Raw genomic sequence first — 23,424 nt, 5'->3', positions numbered from 1 at the left:
ATACCACCATGCCCAGTTTTAAGTTTTTAGTAGGGATGAGGTCTCTCCATGTTGCACAGGCTGGACTCGAACTCCTGAGGTCAAGTGATCCTCCCACCTTGGCCTTCCAAAGTGCTGGCATTAGAAGCATGAGCCACCACGCCCAGCCTCACAGGAGTTTCTTAATAGTTGGTTATTTGGGAAATGAGAATGGTGAGAGTTGAAGGACTTGAACTTCCTACTTCATAAACTTATGAATGGTTTGAGCATGTTACATTTCATTGTTTCTGAATGACCTTCAGTACAACATTCAAAGTGGGTATCTGTCATCCTCTAAAATCTATCCCCAATGTATCATTCTAACCTTGTCTTCTTATCACTGTGGCTCATGGTTGTTTAAAAAACACATACAATCCTGTTTCATATGTGCTTTACAACATAAAACCTCCCTTTACAGGTTTCAGAGGGAGCATGGCCCTATCAACACCTTGATTTTCCACTTCTAGCCTCCAGAACTGTGAAGTAATACATTTATGTTGTTTTAAGTCATCCAGTTTGTGGTAGTTTGTTCTGGGAGCCCCAGGAAACGTAACACAATACCACAGCACCTCCTACACATACGACGTATACATAAATTGCTTAGTTAGAATCTACTGATTGACTAAAATGAAACTCCCCTCTTCCCCGCAAAAAGAAACTGAGTTTGCCCTTTTGCTATGTGAGCTCATAGTTAACATTACTTGAATTTAAAGTCGATTCATTTGTAGGTGATAAGAACACCACATATTGGTACATTAAAAAGTGTTACATCATTATAAGGAAGGTGTCTATAGTAAAATCTAGAATAATGTTAGTAGACTGAGAATGCCTTACCTATGAAAACTTCATGAATAATGCTGTCATTTGATAGCATTGATAGATTTCCATGTCCTGCAGGTGTCTGTAAAATCCCAGTAAAGGTGAAATTATGGTAACAATAGTAGATACTATGCTTGTTCCATAGTATTAATCCTGGCAGTGCTGAAAATACAAAATATGGAACGAAAACACTGTCAATAGGGGCATCTAATGTAAAGTCTTGGGAAACCCACTGTTTTGTATCTTCATTATATATCACTAAGAAAATCTTTCTGGTGACGGTACATATAGTGCAATAACTTAAAAACACAGCAACCTCCAGAGGGTGTCCTGTATACTCAACACTGTGTATCGTCAGAGTAGCAGTTACTGATAGATTTAGGATGTTTTTCAGTTCTGTGGTAGTTACTAATCTGGCAAATTTAAGAAGAATATATTCGAGGTAAACTTCATTTTCTGTCCAGACTGCAAAGTTGCTTCTTCTTTCTTTAGCCTATGACAAAGTGAAAAATGATGAGAAAAATCTTCGATTTTAGAGATGGGTCTAACAACTTCTCTTTTTTAAATGTAAATTTTATTTTTTTAAATTTTAGTTCAATAGGTTTTTGGGGAACAGGTGGTATTACATGAATAAGTTCTTTAGTGGTGATTTCTGAGATTTTGGTGCACCCAAAATCTCTGAGCAGTGTACACTGTACCCAATGTGTGGTCTTTTATCCCTCATCCCCCTCCCATCCTGCCCCCGACTCCCGCCCGAGTCTCCAAAGTCCATTGTATCATTCTTACACCTTTGTGTCCTCATAGCTTAGCTCCCAAGGTCTAACAACTTCCATCTTCTAATTTGCTACATTTAAAAAATAGAGACCAGGTGTGGTGGTTTCATGCCTATAATCCCTGCACTTTGGGAGGCTGAGGCAGGAGACTCACTTGAAGTCAGTGGTTTGAAACTACCCTGGGTAACACAATGAGACCCCATTTCTACAAAAGTTAAAAACTAGTTGGGGGTGGTGGTATGTGTCTGTAGTCTCAGCTATTTGGGAGGCTGAGGTGGAAGGATCACTTGAGCCCAGGAGTTCAAGGATGCAGTGAGCCATGATTATGCCACTGTACTCCGACCTGGGTGATAGAGTGAGACCCTGTCTCTAAAAAAAAAAAATACATAAAAACAAAAGGTAGTAAATACTATGGTTTGATTCGTTTCAATATATTTTTGAATAATACTTCAGGCATAGAAATATATTAAATAGAAATTGATCATATTACATATAACCATAAAGATAAATTATCCCAATTACTTGTTTATAAATTGTTTCTATCAATAGGAATAATAAATTTTAATTCCTTTTAAACCTTTTAAGCACATCAGCCTTCTCTTTATGTATTTATCACTCTGGCCTGGAGTGCCCCTTTGACCTTGATGTTTACTAAGGTCAACATATAAGGTCTCTTCAAATATTAACTCATTTTTGGAATTCTAGATTCCTTGGTTACCAGATAAAGAGAAGAGAAAACTTAAAACCTTAGACAAATGAATTCTACCCTTTTATGGATATAGGCTGTTAGATGGGAAGGGTATTCAGAAACCGCTGTGCCTGAAACTCGGTGGGCCTAATTTCATCAAGGAGTCCAAGGCCTCCCTTCTCCTCTGCCTCCTCTCCCCACTGTTTCTAATTTTTTCAGGATTTTTACTTAGTATGTAATTTCTATGTACATGACATTCAAAAGGAGTCTTTTGAAAACATCTTGCTGTCCTCATTTTACTTAATGTACAAATATTTAGCGTATACTGAAACAGGAGGTAGGCAGATATCAAACTGGTAACCAAAGAAAGACACAATTTGGGATAAAAAGTCATTTTGCTAAATGTGGATTCACTTTAAAGTATAGAACTTATGTTGCTGGAAACGAGTGAAACAATTCTTAAAGAAGAAATAGAGTAGAAACAAAATGATGAGCTATAGAAGAAACCCACGGTCATTGTCATTCTTGTCAGAGAGATGGGAAGAGGAGCACGTCATAAACATGATAGATGAGAATTCCAAGGATTCCCAGCCAAGAAGTGAGTTTTCACTCTCACCCACAAACCCTTTCCCACATAACTCCACTTAATGCTTCGGCATAATCATGCAGGTGAGGTGAAAGATCCTTTGAAGTATTCAAGGTCTCTTCAAAATGTAAGGTAGTAAGTCTTTGAAGGCAGGAAAGGGGCATCAAGCTGGGCAAGTTGAGAGAAACCCATCCACACTCTGGATTCTCAGCTCCTGACGAGGAGTGGGGTAAGGGAGTGGAGAGGAACTCTCCTTGAGCCATGCGTGGCCTCTACCCAGAGTGTAAAGCAGCCTCCCTGACAGAATTGGGACAGGGAAATAGGAGACAGAAGGAGAGGGAGAGGGAGAAGGAGAGGGGAGTGTGGAGTGGGCAGGAGGAGAAGGGGAGGAAGAGAGGAAGATGTACCAAAATTCAGCATCAGATGAGAAAGTAAAGATAATTACCCAATGATCAAAAAGCTAGAAGCTAGGCTGTAAAGCAGAGATAGCTCTCCCAAGGATTTCGAAAGTTGGTGGCACCACTGTGAGGTATTAAGAGATCTCTGGAATGTTGTCAGTGCTGAGGTACCAAGAATGTCTAAAAAGAAAATAACTATAATAAAAATGCTGAAGGTTCTAGTGGAAAAGATGGGCAACATAGTGAAGAGATGAGGAATTTCAGCCAAGATATAGAAATGATAAAAAAGGAACAAAATGGAAATTCTATAAATAAAATACAAATCAAGAATAAAGAAATAATTGGAGGAGCTTGAGACCAGCCTGGCCAACATGGCAAAACCCCGTCTCTACTAAAAATACAAAAATTAGCCATTGGCTGAGCATTGGGGCACGTGCCTGTAGTCCCAGCTACTCATGAGGCTGAAGCAGGAGAATCACTTGAATCTGGGAGGTGGAGTTGCAGTGAGCTGAGATCGTGCCACTGCACTCCAGCCTGGGCAACAAGAGTAAAACTCGATCTCAAAAAAAAAAAAAAAAAAAAAAAAAAACAAAAAAAAAAAAAACAGAGAGAGAGAGAGAGAGAAATAATTGGGGCCAGGCATGGTGGCTCATGCCTGTAATCTCAGCACTTTGGGAAGCCAAGGTGGGAGGATTGCTTGAGGCCAACCGTTTGAGGCAGCAGTGAGTTTTGATTGTGGCATTTCACTCCAGCCTGGGTGGCAGAGTGAGACCTTGTCTTAAAAAAACTCAGATGCACTTACCAAGAAGCTGTAGAAAGCAGAGGAAAAAAGCAGTGAACCTGAAGACAGGTTAATAGCATGTATATAAGCTGAAATACAAAGGAAAAAACAGTGAAAAAATAATGAACAGGTCATCTGAGATCTGTGAGACAATATTAAAAGGTCTCATACAGGTGTTTTTGGAATCCTAGTAGGAGAGGAAAAAGAAAATTAGGTTGAAGAAACATTTGAAGAGATAATAGCCACGGACATTCCAAGATTAATGAAAGACATAAACCCAGAAATCCAAGAAACTCAATTGAACCTCAAGTAGGATAAACACAAAGGAAATAACATCTAGGCACATAGTAGAACTGCTGAAAACCAGAAAGAAATTTTCCAAGAATCTGGGAAATTTCATATATATATATGAATATTTCAAATAAAATTATATATACATATATATAAATATATAAAAGAATAAAATACTTTGGAATAAATTTGACCAAAGAGGTAAAAAATCTGTACACTGGAAACTATAAGATATTAATGAAGGAAACTGAAGAAATACATATAAATGGAAAGATATCTCATATTCCTAAATTGGAATAATTACTATTGTTAAAATGTCCATACTAATACCACCTTCTGTAGACTCTGATTAACAGAGTCAATGTAATCTCTATCAAAATTCCAAGGGCATTTTTCACAGAAATAGAAAAAACAATCCTAAAATTCATATGGAACCATGAAAGACCCTGAGGAGCCAAAGCAATCTTGAAGAAGAACAAAGTTTAAAGCATCATAGTTCCCAATTTCAAACTATATTACAAAGCTATAGCAATCAAAACAGTATAGTACTTCCTGAAAAACAGACACATTTAAGCCAACAGAACAGAATAGAGAACCCAGAAGTAAATCCATGCATATATGGCCAACTAATCTTTCTTAATAATGCAAAGAACACAATCCAGATAGAAGAGTCTCTTCAATAAGTGGTGTGGAGAAAACAGGATATCCACATGCAAAAAAAAAAAAAATTATTTTATGCTCTAATAAAATTGCTTTCTTACTTTCTCTTTTGGATAGCTTGTTGTTAGTGTATAGAAATGCAACTAATTGTTGTATGTTGATTTTGTAACCTGCAACTTTACTAAATTTATTTGTTAGTTCTAACAGTTTGGGGGCAAAAAAGAGAGAGAGAAGAAAGAAAAGGAAAAAAGAAGTTATAAAAATTGAAATTGTACTAGTTATTAAAATTAACTCAAAATGGATTAAAAACTTAATGTAATATCTGAAACTCTCAAATTCCTAGAAGAAAACACAATAAACCACCTTGACATTGGTCAATATGGTCTGGATCTGTGTCCCCTCCCAAATTTCATGTTGCATATTATAACTTCTTCCAGTGTTTTACTTTTAGTCTACCTATCCCCCTTATATTTAAAGTGGGCTTCTAAATAAAAATGTATAATTTGGTCTTTAAAAAAATCCAATCTGACAATCTCTTTTAATTAGTGGTTTTAGACCATTTAGATTTAATGTAATTATTGTTGTGTTTAGACTGAGTTATACATTTTATTTTCTATTGTATCCTCTGGGTTTTGTTCCTCTATTTCCCTTTTCTGCCTTCTTTTGGATTTTATAATTTTTTTTAGTATTTCATTTTAGTTCATTGAAATTTTTACTCTATCTTGTATAAATGTTTTTAATGGTTGCTATCAGGATTACAATACATCCACTTAAATTTTTATATATATATATATTTTTTTTTTTTTAGAGAAAGTGTCTCATTCTGTCACCCAAGCTAGAGTGTAATGGTGTGATCACAGTTCACTGCAGCCTTCAACTCCTGGGCTCAAGCAACCTTCCCACTTCAGCATTCCAAGTAGCTGGGACTACAGGTGTAAGACACTTCACCTGATTAACTTTTTAAATTTTTTATTTGTAGAGAACAGGATTTTGCTTTGTTGCCCAGGCTGGTCTCAAACTCCTGGCATTTAGCAATCCTCCTGCCTTGGCCTCCCAAACTGCTGAGATGAACTATTCTACTCAGCCTTATCAGTGTTTTGTAGTCTTCCTTGCAGAGATCTTTCACATCCTTGGTTAAATTTATTCCTAGGTTTTTTTTTTGTTTGTTTTTGGTAGGTATTGTAAATGCCTTCTTGATTTATTTTTCAGCTATTTCATTATTAGTGTATAGCAATGCTGCTGATTTTTGTATGCTAATTTTATATCCTGCAACTTTACTGAATTTATCATTTTCAAGAATTTTTTTGTGGAGTCTAGGTTTTTCTAAATATAAGATCATATTATCTGCAAAAAGGGACAGTTTGAATTCCTCTTTTCCAATTTAAATGCCTTTTATTTCTTTCTCTTTACTGATTGCTCTGGCTAGGACCTCCAGTACTAAGTTGAATATGAGTGGTGAGGGTGGGAATCCTTGTCTTGTTTCAATTCTTACAGGAAAGGCTTTAAACTTTAAACTTATATATTCAGTATGATGTTTAGCTGTGGGTTTGTCATATATGACTTTTATAATTTGGGGGTATGTTCCTTCTATGCCTAGTTTAATGTTTTGTTTTGTTTTGTTTTTTGAGGTGGAGTCTCGCTATGTCGCCAGTCTGCAGTCAGTGGTACGATCTTGGCTTACTGTAACCTCCGCCTCCTGGGTTCAAGCAATTGTCTTGCCTCAGCCTCCCGAGTAGCTGGGACTACAGGCGTGTGCCACCACACCTAGCTAATTTTTGTATTTTGAGTAGAGACGGGGTTACACCATATGGGCCAGGCTGGTCTTGAACTCCTGACCTCATGATCTGCCCACCTTGGCCTCCCAAAGTGCTGGGATTACAGGTGTGAGTCACTGTGCCCGGCCAGTTTGTTGAATTTTTATCATGAAGGGATGTTGAATTTATCACATGCTTTTTCTGTATCTATTGAGATGATCATACGGTATTTGTCCTTCATTCTGTGGATGTAACACACTGATTTGTGTATGTCAAATTATCCTTACATTGCTGGTATAAATCCCATGGTGTGTTCTGGTTTTGATGTGCTGTTTTATTCAGTTTGCTAGAATTTTTTTTGAGAGTTTTTGTGTTTTATGCGCATCAGGAATATTGGCCTGTAAGTTTTGTTTTATTGTGTTGTGTTCTTCTCTGGTTTTGGTTTCAGGGTAAGGGTGGTCTTGTAGAATGAGTTAGGGATAATTCCCTCCTCCTCAATTTTACAACTTAATAGTAAAAGAATCCCATTTAAAAGTGGGCAAAGGTCATGAATAGATATTTCTCAAAAGATACACAAATGGCCAACAGGTATGTGAAAAAACAGTTAACATCACTTATCATCAGGGAAATGTAAATCAATACCACAATGAGATATTATTTTACCCTGTTAAATGGCTATTATTGTTATTTTTTATTTTTTTATTTTATTTTATTTTTTAAGAGATGGGGTCTCACCATGTTGCCCTGGCTGGGGTCTCACCATGTTGCCCAGGCTGGTCTCTAACACCTAGGCTCAAGCAATCATCCCACCTTGGCCTCCCAAAGTACCGCAACTACAGGTGTGAGCCATCCTGCCCAGTCTGGCAATTATTAAAATGACAAAAAAAAAAAAAAATTAACAGATGCTGGCAAGGAGGCAGAGAAAAGGAAGCTCACATACCCTATTGGTGGGAATGTAAATTAACACAACCGCCATGAAAAACAGTATGGAGGTTTCTCAAAAAACTAAACATATAACTACCATACAATCCAGCATTCCCACTACTGGGTATTTATCAAAAGGAAAAGAAATCAGTGTATCAAAGGGAAACCTGTACTTACATGTTTATTGCAACACTATTCACAACAGCAAAGGCATGGAATCAACGTAAGTGTACATCAATGGATGAATGGATAAAGAAAATGGGGTGTATGTACCCAATGGAATACCGTTTGGCCATAAAAATAACAAAATCATGTCGTTTGCAGCAATATGGATGGAACTGGAGGTCATTATTGTAAAGTGAAATAAGCCAGGCACAGAAAGACAAATACTACATGTTCTCACTCATATGTGGAAGGTAAAAACCATGATCTCATGGAAACAGAATGGAATGATGGATATTAGAGTCTGGGAAGGTGGAGTGCATGGGAGGGAGTATAAAGAGAGGTTGATTAATGGGTACAAATATACAGTTAAATAGAAGAATAAGTTGTAATGTTTTATATCTAACTGACAGTTCAATAGAAGAAATAAGTTCTAGTGTTTCTAGTACATATATATATAAGTATATATAAATAATTATATATATATAAAAAATTATTTTTATTTATTTATTTATTTCGAGATGGAGTCTCGCTTTGTCGCCCAGGCTGGAGTGCAGTGGTGCGATCTTGGCTCACTGCAAGCTCTGCCTCCCAGCTTCACGCCATTCTCCTGCCTCAGCCTCCCGAGTAGCTGGGTCTACAGGCACCCACCACTGCGACTGGCTAATTTTTTGTATTTTTAGTAGAGATGGGGCTTCACCGTGGTCTCGATCTCCTGACCTTGTGATCCGCCCACCTTGGCCTCCCAAAATGCTGGGATTACAGGTGTGAACCGCCGCACCGGGCCAGCAACAATATTTTTAACATTTCAAAGTCACTAGGAGAGAGGAAATGATACCAACAAGTAGACATAGTAAATATTGAAGGAGATAGATACCCCAAAGACCCTGACTTGATCATTACACTTTCTATGCATGTAACAAAAACTCATTATTCACTTTGTTTGGGGAAAATAATTTTTGGGTCTTTTGCCCATATCAAGGTAAAACAAAGCTCTCATATTATGACTGAACTGCATAATAATATACAAGATTAATTTTATTTTTAGTTGTTGGAGGTGTATCTCTACTGTAAAGAGGTCTCTGAGAAGTTGAGTTAGAGCTGTTTACAGCCTTAGATAAAACAACTGGGCAAAAAGCTGCATGGTACGTCTCTGTTTATCCCTGAATAAATGGTATGGTAAATACATTTGTAAAATATAAATATATTTATTAAATCGAAAATATCTCTTACTAACCTTGGATAAATATTTGACCCAACACCATTTTCTTGATGAAATGCCAGTAATTCCACCATTAGGAAGATTTAGAATTCTTCCCAGTTTTAAAAATCCACGAAAACTTTTTTGGTAAAGAACACCATTTGTAAGAAAAAATACTCCATCCCGCGATATGATCACATCAGCCACACTCCGTCTTTCAGCATCACTCAGACTGCCTGGAGGCACTCTGATTCTGGTCCACGTATGGAATGAATCATTTGTTTGAAAGGTCTCCATATCAGTTACCAAAACAACAGATGCAACAACACAAGCATCCCAGGAAACCATTAATTGACTACCACGTGGTGAAGAGATTGGTAAAGAACCAGGAATTTCAGGTATGGTCAACAAAGGAAAAGTCAACACAATAAGAAAATCTGCAATAAAGCAATCTTGAAAAGTAACTTGGTTTCCTCTAATCTCCTTTAGTGCATCATCTCTTGTCATTGGTACCATAATATGCCAGGTCCTAAGAAGAGAAAGAAAAGAGAGTAAAATGATCTCTGCCTCGTCTGATCCATCTTGTACAGTTGATATTTATCATCTTGAAAACATTTTTAATTTTTATCAATACAAATCTGGATAAGACAAATAGTATTAAAATGCAGCCACTGCCACATTGTTTTTGTCATGCTTCACTCTGGTCCTAAAGGAAAACAATCTTGACTCTTGCAGCTGTTTCTTCTGCAATATGTCTCCGTATTGTCAAGTAAAGATTTTTTTTTTTTTTTTTTTTTTTTGAGACGGAGTCTCGCTCTGTCGCCCAGGCTGGAGTGCAGTCGTGCGATCTCGGCTCACTGCAAGCTCCGCCTCCCAGGTTCACGCCATTCTCCTGCCTCAGCCTCCCGAGTAGCTGAGATTACAGGCGTCCGCCACCGCGCCCAGCTAATTTTTTGTATTTTTGTAAAGATGGGGTTTCACCATGTTAGCCAGGATGATCTCGATTTCTTGACCTCGTGATCCGCCCGTCTCAGCCTCCCAAAGTGCTGGGATTACAGGCATGAGCCACCGCACCCGGCCTCAAGTAAAGATTCTTTTTTTGTTTTTGTTTTTGTTTTTTTTTTGAGACGGAGTCTCGCTCTGTCACCCAGGCTGGAGTGCAGTGGCCGGATCTCAGCTCACTGCAAGCTCCGCCTCCCGGGTTCCCGCCATTCTCCTGTCTCAGCCTCCGGAGTAGCTGGGACTACAGGCGCCGCCACCTCGCCCGGCTAGTTTTTTGTATTTTTAGTAGAGACGGGGTTTCACCGTGTTAGCCAGGATGGTCTCGATTTCCTGACCTTGTGATCCGCCCGTCTCGGCCTCCCAAAGTGCTGGGATTACAGGCTTGAGCCACCGCGCCCGGCCGTAAAGATTCTTATATGCTCTTTCTTAATATATAATTTTTATACATTATCTATTACCTTCTTTTTTCTCTTTTATTACTGCTAGTTGTGGAGCAGGGCTAACTCCTAGGCAGTGTACCCAGAGCCAACCCTATTGCCTTCTTATATGGCAGATCAAGATGTATCTCTCATGTACCATGCCTACTTACACATCTTCTCTCCATCTCTCAAATTAGTTATATTACCTTTTTAGTTACATGAATAGAATGTTTATATTGTTTAGATTTACTGTGTAAATATTGCTTTCTACTGAACCAGTTCTATGAGTATGTTTTCTTCTCTCTACATGCATATATATACATAACTTTTCCTGGAGTTAATACTTGTTTTGTTTAAAAATTTTGGTTAGTTTTCCAGTAGGTAGTTAAAATAGCATTTAATGATATTTTCCATGTGATAAATGCAGAGATAATCCAGTACTTGTTTCCTGGGGTTTCCCTTCATTACTCTCTCTTTGCTGCCATTTACAGGATCTCATGCTTTGATCTTTTCTGTTTTGCTAAAGCACATTCCTTAGCACCTTCCTGTGAAAGAATGTATAAACATACATTTTTTGAGACCTTGAATATCTGAAAAGATCTTTATTTTACACACCTGATGAATAATAGGTTAGGGAGAGGGCATTTTCTCCAGTCCTTTGGTAATCAGAATCACTGAGAAAGTCAGGTGATAGATTGATTTTTATTATTTAAATGGTTGTCCTGCTATAAGTTTTTGGGATAATTCCTTTTTCTCGCCAATCTAAAATTTGACAGGGCAGAGTCTATCTTTTGAAGTGGGAACATGGAGTAATATACAAAAGCAAACACTCTGACATATCTTAGAAGCACTGAACATTTCCAAGCAGAGTTTCTCAGCTGGGCAATTCAAATGACAGCAGGCTGAAAGATGTTCAGTAAACACGTCTTGAGTCACTCATTTTCTTAATGAATACATACTTGGGTTGGTGATGATGACATTGTGCCCACTCAGCAGGACCCAGGTGAAGGGGACCTCAAGTTAGGGCAGTTGTAGAACTGTCACCAAACCTCTTATGCCTTAAATCATGTCAAAAAGAAACTCAGTGTAATTTCCACTTTTTGCAAGCCACATCACCTGGCTCTAACATTGGTTCCAATTGCAATTTCTTAAATCACAATATCATTTTGCTACATTGTCCACTGGTTATATAATAACCTCAAATATGCAGTCACTTTGTAACTAGGTATGTATGACTGTTTTGTTTGAATGGACAATTGGTTATCTACAGGCATAAATAGGACTCAGCACAAAAGGGCTGCACAGGGCAAACTGCTCTTTTTTGATTTTCCATATCAATCATTTTATTTTCAAATTTTAATTTTTAAAATTGTGACTATACACTTTTCAAGAATTTTTTGGCTTTCCACTGTATAGCATCCTAATATATATATTCTCTTATTTTTGTGAAGATGCTATTCATATTGGTAAGAGTTCTCCAGAGAATAGAATAGGATATATAGAAACAGACAGAGATTTATTATGAGTGGTTGCCTCTCACATGATTATGGAAGCTGAGAAGTCCCATGATTTGCTGTCTACCAGATTGGAGGCCCAGTAAAGCCAGTGGTGTAGTTCCAGTCCAAGTCCAAAGGTGTGAGAACCAGGAGAACCAACAGAGTTAGTCTCAGTCTCAGTCCAGAGACCTCAAAACTGGGATGCCAATGTTGTGAGTCCTGGTCCAAGTCTGAAGGCTTGAGAAGCAGGAAAGCCAATGGCTGAGTGCAGGAAAAGATGGATGTTGCAACTCAAGAAGACAGAGTGGATTTGCTCTTCTTTTGCCCTTTTGTCCTATTCAAGCCCTCAATGGACTGCATGATGCCCAACCACACTGGTGAGGGTTATCTTCTTTACTCAAGTCTACCAATTCAAATGCTAATCTCTTCCAGAAATACCCTCACAGACACACCCAGAAATAATGTTTACCAGCTATCTGGGCATCCCCTAGCCCAGTAAAGTTGATGCATACAACTAACCATTACAAGTCCATTCATTGTCAACTTGGCACCCATATGCATCTCAAAGTATCTCTAAATAAAGACAATAATGAGGTCATAATTCTACCTAACATGGCACAACAATACTGCACAACAACTGAAAATGCACTACTCTCTTCTCCAGAAGAGGAGGTTGAAGTCCTTCAGTGATGTTTGCTCTTCTCCCAATATTCTGTAACTTAAATTATATGGTAAAAAGTTAACTATATGTGTATATATACACACACACACACAAATATATTCTTAACAAAATAAGGAGGAAATACTCATGACGATTACATTCCGCATTTATATAACTGGTTATGTGGTTATAAGCTGGTATTTATAGCTGACTTCCTCTGCTACCCATTCTGTATTACTTCTGCCTTCTGTAAGAACCTCAGCTGGTCATGGTTCTTTACCTGAGGGATAACTCAAATCTCCATTCCTAAAGTGTCTGGGCCATTTGTAGTCGTGGCTGGAATGGGTTTGTACAGTTTTCCACTGACCTTAATCACAGAGCATGGTAATATTATGAGATGCATAAGGGATCTCCTGTATTTCAGACATAGTCTGCCTTATCTACATTGTGGAATAGTATTCCAATTTCCCCTTGGTAGTCTGGATAAATCACTCCAGCAAACACAGTATCTCCTGTCTTTGCCTGCTGACTCAGAGCCATGAGGAGCCCAAAGTGGTGAGGTGGTAGGCCAGCAGAGCATAAAGTCCTAGGAACTGGAGGCAAAAGTCTGCTAATAGGTCTCTAGGGGTAATAGTGAGTGTTGCCACTCCCATTTCCACCCTGACTCCTGGAGTTGAGAATGTTGGCAATCGGAAAAACACCACCATATATTAGGCATGACTCAGAGCATATATAGCCTTCTGGCAAATCTTGCTTAGCCGTTCAAGGTATTGTCACCTGGGGTCACTGTAATCGAGTTTTCAAAAGACTGTTTCACTATTCCATCATGCCAGCTGGAGAACATGGTAAAACCAGTGAATTCCAGGAGCATGGATCCAGTGCTGTCTTCTCTTGCTTTGAAAATAAATGAAATACCATCAGAGTGGATAAGATATTCTGTAAGTCCACCGGATGATAATTATGGCAGAAGGATTGTGTGTAAGGAAGACAAATTCACATCCAAAGTAAGTGTCTATTCCAGTAAGAACAAAACACTGCACTTCCATGATAGAAATGGTTCAGTGTAGTCAGCCTGCCACCAGTTAGCTGGCTAATCACCACACAGAATGGTGTCATATTGGGGGTCCACTGTTCGTATCTGCTGCTGGCAGATTGGGTACTCAGAGATGGCCATAGCCAGATCAGCCTTGGTGAGTGAAAGTCCATGTTGCTGAGCCCATGAATAACCTCAATTTCTGCTACCATGGCTACTTTCTTTCATGAGTGCATTGGGTGATGTCAACAGTGACTGGAGAAACAGGCTGACTGGTATACACAGAATGGGTCATCCTATACATTTAATTGTTAAATCTTCATCTGCTGACATCCCTCTTTAGTGATCATTCACATGGGATACAAGTATCTTCACAATTTTTGCACATTCAGAAAGGTTTATCTGCATACCTCTTCCCCATATTTGTCACCAATTTTCCAATCATATTCTTTTGAAGTACCTAATCATCCAGCCAAACCATTGGCTGTGGTCCATGGACTGGTATATAATAGCATGTCTGGTCATTTCTTCTTCCATCCCTTTACTTTCAGTTTATGTGTGTCCTCACAGGTGAAGTGGCAGCTTGTAATTGGGTCTTGTTTTTCAGTTCAATCAGCCACTCTATGTCTTTTGAGAATTTAATCCACTTACATTCAATGTAATTCTACTTCCATTTTAAAATTGTTTTTTAGTTGCTTTATAGATCCTTTCTTCCTGTTTTACTATCTTTCTTTTGGCTAAGAGATTTCCTCTAGTAGCATGATTTTATTCCTTCCATTTTATTTTTGTGACTCTATTGTAGGTTTTTGCTTTGTGGTTACCATGAGGCTCACACATAACATCTTATAGCTATAATAGGTTATTTTAAGCTAATAACAACTTAGATTGAAATTTTTCTATATTTTACTCTACTCTTCCTCACAATCATGATTTATGTCTTTTTATATTGCATATACCTTAACCAATTATTGTGGTTATTATTTTTAATAATTTTGGCTTTTAACTTTTATACAATAAGTCAGTTACAAACCATCATTACAGTATTAGAATATTCTAAATTTGACCTATTTTAGGCATATTTCAGATGTTTTCATATTACTCATTAGCATCCTTCTCTTTCAGTTTGATGCACTCCTTTTAGTATTTCTTGTAAGACAGGTCTAGTGGTGATAAACTCCCTCAGATTTTGTTTGTCTGTGAAAATCTTCATTTTTGAAGGATGGCTTGCCGAGCACAGTATTCTTGGCTGACTTTTCTTTATTCAGCACTTTGAATATGAATGTATCATCCCATTCCCTTCTTGCCTGTAAGACTTCTGCTGAGAAGTCTGAAGCTAGGTGTATTGGAACTCCCTCATATGTTATTTGCTTCTTTTCTCTTGCGTCTTTCAGGATCCTCTCTTTGTCTTTCATCTTTGACAATTTGATTACAATAAGTTTTGGGATAGTCTTATTTGGATTGAATCTGACTGATGACCTTTAATCTTTATGTACCTGGATAATCATAATTTTCTGCAGGTTTCAAAAGTTTCCGATTTCTTTAAGTAAACTTTCTACCCCACTGCAAATCTCTACTCCCTCTTAAACCCCAATGACTTAAGCATTTGCTATTTTGATGCTGTTCCATAAATCCCACTGGCTTTCTTCATTCTTTTGATTCTTTTTTCCACCATAACTGTATATTTTCAAGTAATCTGTCTTCAGGTTCACAGATCATTTCTTCTCCTTGATCAACTGGCTGTTGACGCTCTCTATTGCATTTTTCATTTTGCTCAGTTATTTTTCAGCACTTGCATTTTTGTTTGATTAAAAAAATCAATCTCTATTAAATTTATCATTCTGATCATGTATTGTTTCCTCATTTTGTCGAACTGTTTCTCTGTATTTTCTTGAAGTGCAGTAAGCTTCCTTAAAACAGTTATTTTGAATTATATGTCAGACAGTTCATACATCTCTATCTCTTTAGGGCCACTCACTGGCACTTTAGTTTGTCCATTTGGGGACACCACATTTCCCTGATTTTTTAAATCTTTCTGGTCATGCATTGATATCTGTGCATTGAAGTAGTAGATATTTATTCCAATCTTCACAGTATAGTTTTGTCTGGGAACACAATTCAACAGTAAGCCTGTCCAGAGATTCTAGGTGGGTCAGCTGGTATGGCCCATAAACCTATGACCATGGTAGCCACTGAAACACTGGGGGGCACCTTAAGCCCAGGACCATCACAGTTGGTACAGCACCAAGCTGGAAACCCTTGGCCACTGAAGATGATGTAGTGATGGGATGCATCTGAAGTCCACAGCCTCTAAGATCTGCCTGCTGCTGAGGTTTCTCCAAAACCTAAGGCCTCTGTAGTGAGCTGGCAGTGATGCAGGCCAGAGATTGAGTCAATTTCCCTTAGCATTCTCCTTCAGGGATGCCCAGAAAGGGGCTATGTTGCTATAGCTGTCCACTTTTTGGTGCTGCTGCATAGCATGCAAAGCCATCTGTAAACCAGGCCCAAATTTTCTTTTCCTCTGTTAACTCATTGTAGGGAATGCCCCATGAGACCATAGGTGCAAATGGGGAGAGAGAAAGACAGTGTAGCAGCAGTAGGAACCATGCAAATTTGGGCCACTTCCCCTAAAATTTACTTGTCCCTTGAGGGCCTGTTAGGGTCCAATCATGTATATACCACTTCCATCTGATAATGGAGTATTGTGTTGCTGTGCATGTCCAACATTATGACTCACTGAGTCAAGTAACACCCAGTTCATGATGGACAGCTAGGGTTGCATGGTAACTTGGTGGCCCATGGTCAAGCATTCGGTCTCTGCTAAAGCCCAATAGTAGCCCAAGAATTGTCTCCTAAAAGGAGAGTAGTTATCCAAGGATGATGAAAGGGGCCTTTCTCCAAAATCCAAAGGGAGTGTGGTTCAATTTACCTGTAAGGGCCTGCCAAAGGCTCTATATACCATCCCTATCTGCTAGATCAAATGGCCCAAGTGGCAGAGCAGTTTGCACAGCAGCCTGGACCTATTGTAGAGCCTTCTCTTATCCTGGGTCCCACTGAAAACTCACAGCTTTTTGGGCTACCTGGGAAATGGCCCAGCATAACGTTCCCAAATGAGGAATATATTGCCTCCAAAATCCAAAGAGGCCCATTAGGCATTGTGCCTCTTTCTTGGTTATAGGAGGTGCCAGATGCAAACAACTTAACCTTCACCTTAGAAGGGATATCTTGATAGGCCTCACACCACTGGAATGCAAGAAATTTCATGGAGGTAGAAGGCCTCAAATTTGAGTTGGATTTATTTTCCACTCTTTAGCTTGTGAATGTCTTACCAATATATCTAGGGTCATTGCCACCTCTTGCTCACTATGTCCAATCAACATAATGTCATCAATATAATGGACCAGTGTGATATCTTATGAAAGGGAAAGGTGACCAAGATGCCTGCAAACTAAATTATGACATAGGGCTAGAGAGTTGATATACCCTTGAGGTAGGACATTGAAGGTGTATTGCTGGCCTTGCCCATGGAAGGTAAACTGTTTCTGTTGGGCTTCATAGACAGGGATGGAAAAAAAGGCATTTGCCAGATCAATAACTGCATAGCATGTAGCAAGGGATGTGTTAATTTGCTCAAGCAATGAAACACATCTGGTACAGCAGCTGCAATTGGAGTTACCACCTGGTTAAGCTTATGGCAACCCACTATCATTCTCCAACATCCATCTGTCTTCTGCACCAGCCAGATACATAAGTTGAATGGGGACGTGGAAAGCATACCATCCCTGCATCTTCCAGTTTCTTGATGGTGGCACTAGTCTTTGCAGTCCCTTCAGGAATTCAGCATTGCTTTTGATTTACTATTTTCCAAGGTAGAGGCAGTGCTAGTGCCTTCCACATGGCCTTACTCACCATAATTATCCTCACTTCACAGGACAGGAACTAACATGGGGATTCTGTCAGCTGCTAAGTATTATCCCAAGTATGCATCCTAGAACTGAAGGAAGAATCACAGCATGGGTTTGGAGACCACTGGATTCACTGTGAGACAGGCCTGAGTTAAAACTCCATTGATCATCTAACCTCCATCAGCCCATGTTCTGATAGAGGCCCACGGTGACATTTTGGATCTCCTGGAGTCAGTGTCAGTTCAGAGCCAGTAGCCAGTAAGCTGTGAAATGTCTGATATTTCCTTTTCCCCAATGTGCAATTACCCTGGTTAGAGGCCACAGGTCCCTCTGAGGTAGGCTGGGAAAAGATTCACAACATATATTTTTATGGTGAATAAAGGTCCTTCCTGAAGGGGATGCAGCCGCCTCTTTATTTAAGGGCTTTTGGGTCTATAGACAGGCTCAAGTGTACTATGTATATGTTTTGTGAAGTTTTCTTTTGCTCCCTGCTTTGTGCTGTTTCTTCTGATTTCCATTTTTCTGGTTATTGAGTTAGGTGTCTGGCTATCATATTGCAGGCTTTCTGTAATTTTCTGGTGGTCCTTCACTGTGCACTAATATTTAGGAAAGGAGCCATGACCAGGTGTGAGTCAGCTTTATCACTGAGCGTATGATACCTCTTGCTTCCATTGTGACCCACTGTTTCTCCCCACACCTCATAATATAAGTTCTTTTAAGTAGGTCTGATCAGTTAATCCAAAGAAGAATCCTCTCTTATCTTGTCAAGAGGATATATGTTATGTTTCCATATTTAGGGAGCAGGGCTGGAAAAAACGGCTGAATGCACACTGGGGAGTTCCTACCATATTATTTTATACACACACACACACACACACACACACACTGTTATTGACTATAGTCACCCTGATGCACAATAATCTGAAAACTTATTCCTCCTGTAAATCTTAACTTTTGTACCCTTTGATTAATACTTCCTCCTTTTCACACCCTCCCCCATCCCCCACCTTGGCTCTGGTAACCATCATTCTACTCTCTACTTCTTTTTTTTTTTTTTTTTTTTTTTTTGAGATGAGTCTCCTCCTTCGCCCAGGCTGGAGTGCGTGGCGGATCTCAGCTCACTGCAGCTCCGCCTCGGGTTCCACGCCATTCTCCTGCCTCCCAGCCTCCCGAGTAGCTGGGACTGAAGCCCGCCCGCCTAAGCCCGGCTAGTTTTTGTATTTTAGTAGAGACGGGGTTTCACCGTGTTAGCCAGGATGGTCTCGATCTCCTGACCTCGTGATCCGCCCGTCTCGGCCTCCCAAAGTGCTGGGATTACAGGCTTGAGCCACCGCGCCCGGCCTTCTACTCTCTACTTCTATGAGGTAAACTTTTTTAGCATTTTCATGTAAGTGAGATCATACAGTATTTGTCCTTCTGTGCCTGGCTCATTTCTCTTAGTGTAATGTCCTCCAGGTTTCCCTACGTTGTTGCAAGTGACAGAATTTCCTTCTTTTTAGAAGGCTGAATAGTATTCCATTGTGTACATATATCACATCTTCTTTATCCATGCATCTTCTGATGGACACACAGGTTGCTTCCATATCTCAGCTATTGTGAATCAGTGAACACGGGAATGCAGATATCCCTTCTACATACTGATTTCAATTCCTTTGGATATACACTTAGAAGTGGGATTGCTGGATCCCACTGGTAGCTGTAGTGGATTGCTGGTAATTCCATTTTGAGTTTTTTGAGAAACTTCCATACCATTTCCCATAATGGCTATATTAAATTATATTCCCAACAACAATGTACCAGGGATACTTTTCATCCACATCTTTACCAACACTTGTTATCTTTTGTCATTTTGACAAAAGTCACTCTAATAGGTATGAGGTGATACCTTGCTGTGCTTTGAATGTGCATTTCCCTAATGATGAGAGATGCTGCACTTTTTTCCACATACCTATCGTATTGTTGTTTGGAATCTGTAGTTGGGCAGGGCTCCATGCTGGGATCCAAGGCTAGGTGAGGTGTACAGAGTGGACAGGGCCAGAGGCTATGCTCCACACACATGCATTGGCTGAGCTTATCTTTAGATCCAGGGTAGTCTTATACATCATGGTATACTATGCAGCCATAAAAAAGAATAAAATATGTCCTGTGCAGCAACATAGATGAAGCTGGATGCCATTATCTTAAGTGAAATAACTCAGAAACAGAAAACCAAATACTGCATGTTCTCACTTATAAGTAAGTGGGAGCTAAACAACAAGTACACACTGACATAGAGATGGAAATAATAGACGGTGGGGACTCCATAAAGGGACAGAGTGGGAGGGGAGTGAGGGTTAAAAAATTGCCTATTGAGTACAATGCTCACTATTTGGGTAATGGGTACACTAGGTGCCCAAATATCACCATTACTCAGTATATCCATGTAACAAACCTACACACGTACACCTTGAATCTAAAATTTAAAAACAGAAAAGCACAGCATCAAGGTGTGGTAGAGTCGCCACTCAGCTGTTGGTGTTGTGTGAGGCCAGATACTCCCTCTGCAGGTAAATGCTGACCCACACTTGCCTCCTGCTAGGGGGAAGGCTTCAGGAAAGCACCAGGGCTTGGGTGGAACACTGCTCTACCTCTGCGGTTGAGTGGGGCCAGATGCTCCCTCCAGAGGAGAACACGGACCTGCACCTGCCTTCTGGCCTGGGGAAGGTTTAAGGAGAATGCTGGGGCTGGACGGGGAAGCTGGCTAGCGACGTGAGGCTGGCAGACCTGTGGGCCATGTTCCTTGCAGAGTGATGCTGTTGGCTAGTCCCTCTGGTGTGGTGCCCCATTTGCCAGAATGCAGAGTCATCACTAATGTCACGTGCTGGTTGCTGGTTGCTGTGTGCTCCAGGCCTCGTTCTTCATTTCTAACTGATCCCGGGTGGTCTAGCCCTGCCAGCACTCCCAGTGTGTTCTGTGGGGTGAGACAGGACTAAGCCTCCCATGACGGGTCCCAGAATGGTGGAAAAGTTGAATATCCAACTTTACTATCTTTCCCCATGGGGGAAACTGTGGGCCTAGGGGAACCTGTGTGTGGCACTGTGTAGCTTGGGAGATACGTGACATGGTCAAAGAGAAACAATTCCTCTTACCCTCTGAATATGGCTTTTCTTAGTTCTGCAGTCCAACGGGGTGTTTCAGCTTCACTTCTGAGTTCTTGGATATTGGCAAAGGTATTCTTGTTTGTGGATAGTTGCTAGCTGGATTTCTAGGGGTGTGGGGAGTTGGGCCAGGGAACTCCAATTCTACCATCTTGCTGATGCAACTTCCCACCAATTTAGAATTCTCTTCTGTAAGCGCTTACTTAACAGAATTGCTAAACCTACTCAGTTACCACTTCTCCCTCTGCTTTCTATCTTTTGTTCTTGCCTCCCTTCCAATTTTTGACTTCATAGGTTTGTAACCTTAAAATATTTTTTTTCTCCCTGTCATTTTGGTAAGATTTTGGGAGAGAATAGAGATAAATAAACATACTTAATCTGCTATGTTTTAATTTATCTTCATTTAACTAAGTTTCCATAAGCCATGTTCCTTTTGTTCTTTTGAAAAGATTTTTTAAAAAGAAGAGATGGGGGTCTCATTATGTTGCCCAGGCTGGTCTCAAACTCCCGGGCTCCAGACATCCTCCTGTGTTAGCCTCCCTAGGGTGACAGCACTGTACCCAGCCTTGTTATGTCCTGCTTAGGAGCTTCGGTGGCCCTTAATTATATACAGGAAAAAACCCTCGAACATTTCCAAATGATTTTCTGGGAATCTCCATATGTTTTTCCTTTTCTTTGCTAATCAATTTCATTTGCCATATTATATTTCAGATGTGTTCTTTCCTCCTTCCAAAACTGTTTATAGTCTTCACCTCTCTTGGAGTACCCACTTCCCTCTTCTCCTTCCCTGTACTATACGTGTTCTCTAAGGTCCTGCACAATTACTACCTCTTGTGTTTTTCTTTCTTGTTTTACCACAAAATATATCTTTTATAAGAATAATATTTCCGGGGGGCGGAGCAAGATGGCCGAATAGGAACAGCTCCAGTCTCCAACTCCCAGCGCAAGCGACACAGAAGACTGGTGATGTCTGCATTTTCAACTGAGGTACTGGGTTCATCTCACTGGGGAGTGCCGGACAATCGGTGCTGGTCAGCTGCTGCAGCCCGACCAGCAAGAGCTGAAGCAGGGCGAGGCATCGCCTCACCTGGGAAGCGCAAGGGGAAAGGGAATCCCTTTTCCTAGCCAGGGGAACTGAGACACACAACACCTGGAAAATCGGGTAACTCCCACCCCAATGCTGCGCTTTAAGCAAACAGGCACACCCGGCCTCCCACACCTGGCCGGGAGGGTCCCACGCCCACGGAGCCTCCCTCATTGCTAGCACAGCAGTCTGCAATCTAACCGCAAGGCAGCAGCGAGGCTGGGGGAGCGGCGCCCGCCATTGCTGAGGCTTAAGTAGGTAAACAAAGCCGCTGGGAAGCTCGAACTGGGTGGAGCTCACAGCAGCTCAAGGAAACCTGCCTGTCTCTGTAGACTCCACCTCTGGGGACAGGGCACAGATAAACAACAACAAAAGCAGCAGAAACCTCTGCAGACGCAAATGACTCTGTCTGACAGCTTTGAAGAGAGCAGTGGATCTCCCAACACAGAGGTTGAGATCTGAGAAGGGACAGACTGCCTGTTCAAGTGGGTCCCTGACCCCTGAGTAGCCTAACTGGGAGACATCCCCCACTAGGGGCAGTCTGACACCCCACACCTCACAGGGTGGAGTACACCCCTGAGAGGAAGCCTCCAAAGCAAGAATCAGACAGGTACACTCGCTGTTCAGCAATATTCTATCTTCTGTAGCTTCTGCTGCTGACACCCAGGCAAACAGGGTCTGGAGTGGACCTCAAGCAATCTCCAACAGACCTACAGCTGAGGGTCCTGACTGTTAGAAGGAAAACTATCAAACAGGAAGGACACCTACACCAAAACCCCATCAGTACGTCACCATCATCATCAAAGACCAGAGGCAGATAAAACCACAAAGATGGGGAAAAAGCAGGGCAGAAAAGCTGGAAATTCAAAAAATAAGAGCGCATCTCCCCCGGCAAAGGAGCACAGCTCATCGCCAGCAACGGATCAAAGCTTGATGGAGAATGACTTTGACGAGATGAGAGAAGAAGGCTTCAGTCCATCAAACTTCTCAGAGCTAAAGGAGGAATTACGTACCCAGCGCAAAGAAACTAAAAATCTTGAAAAAAAAAGTGGAAGAATTGATGGCTAGAGTAATTAATGCAGAGAAAGTCATAAACAAAATGAAAGAGATGAAAACCATGACACGAGAAATACGTGACAAATGCACAAGCTTCAGTAACCGACTCGATCAACTGGAAGAAAGAGTATCAGCGATTGAGGATCAAATGAACGAAATGAAGCGAGAAGAGAAACCAAAAGAAAAAAGAAGAAAAAGAAATGAACAAAGCCTGCAAGAAGTATGGGATTATGTAAAAAGACCAAATCTACGTCTGATTGGGGTGCCTGAAAGTGAGGGGGAAAATGGAACCAAGTTGGAAAACACTCTTCAGGATATCATCCAGGAGAACTTCCCCAACCTAGTAGGGCAGGCCAACATTCAAATCCAGGAAATACAGAGAACGCCACAAAGATACTCCTCGAGAAGAGCAACTCCAAGACACATAATTGCCAGATTCACCAAAGTTGAAATGAAGGAAAAAATCTTAAGGGCAGCCAGAGAGAAAGGTCGGGTTACCCACAAAGGGAAGCCCATCAGACTCACAGCAGATCTCTCGGCAGAAACTCTCCAAGCCAGAAGAGAGTGGGGGCCAATATT

The 23,424-nt window shown here is 40.4% G+C and overlaps 1 protein-coding gene across 21 annotated transcripts in view; it reads right to left on the bottom strand.

Annotated features, from left to right (window-relative positions):
* The window catches only part of CATSPERE (catsper channel auxiliary subunit epsilon), a 181,845-nt gene that overhangs the window by 78,331 nt on the left and 80,090 nt on the right, over positions 1–23,424 (bottom strand). For all 21 annotated transcript variants that reach the window (XM_021931885.2, XM_021931889.2, XM_021931887.2 and 18 more), the window contains 2 exons: positions 9,092–9,584; positions 853–1,330 (listed from right to left, as the gene is read on the bottom strand). In XM_021931885.2, the coding sequence (XP_021787577.1) occupies positions 853–1,330; positions 9,092–9,584 (971 nt within the window). The remainder of the gene's footprint in view (positions 1–852; positions 1,331–9,091; positions 9,585–23,424) is intronic.

This window comes from Papio anubis, chromosome 1, assembly GCF_008728515.1.
Source record: "Papio anubis isolate 15944 chromosome 1, Panubis1.0, whole genome shotgun sequence".
In the NCBI taxonomy this organism is placed as follows: Eukaryota; Metazoa; Chordata; class Mammalia; order Primates; family Cercopithecidae; genus Papio; species Papio anubis.
The sequence above is the reverse complement of the archived record's forward strand: the minus strand, read 5'-3'. Positions and strand labels throughout refer to the sequence as shown.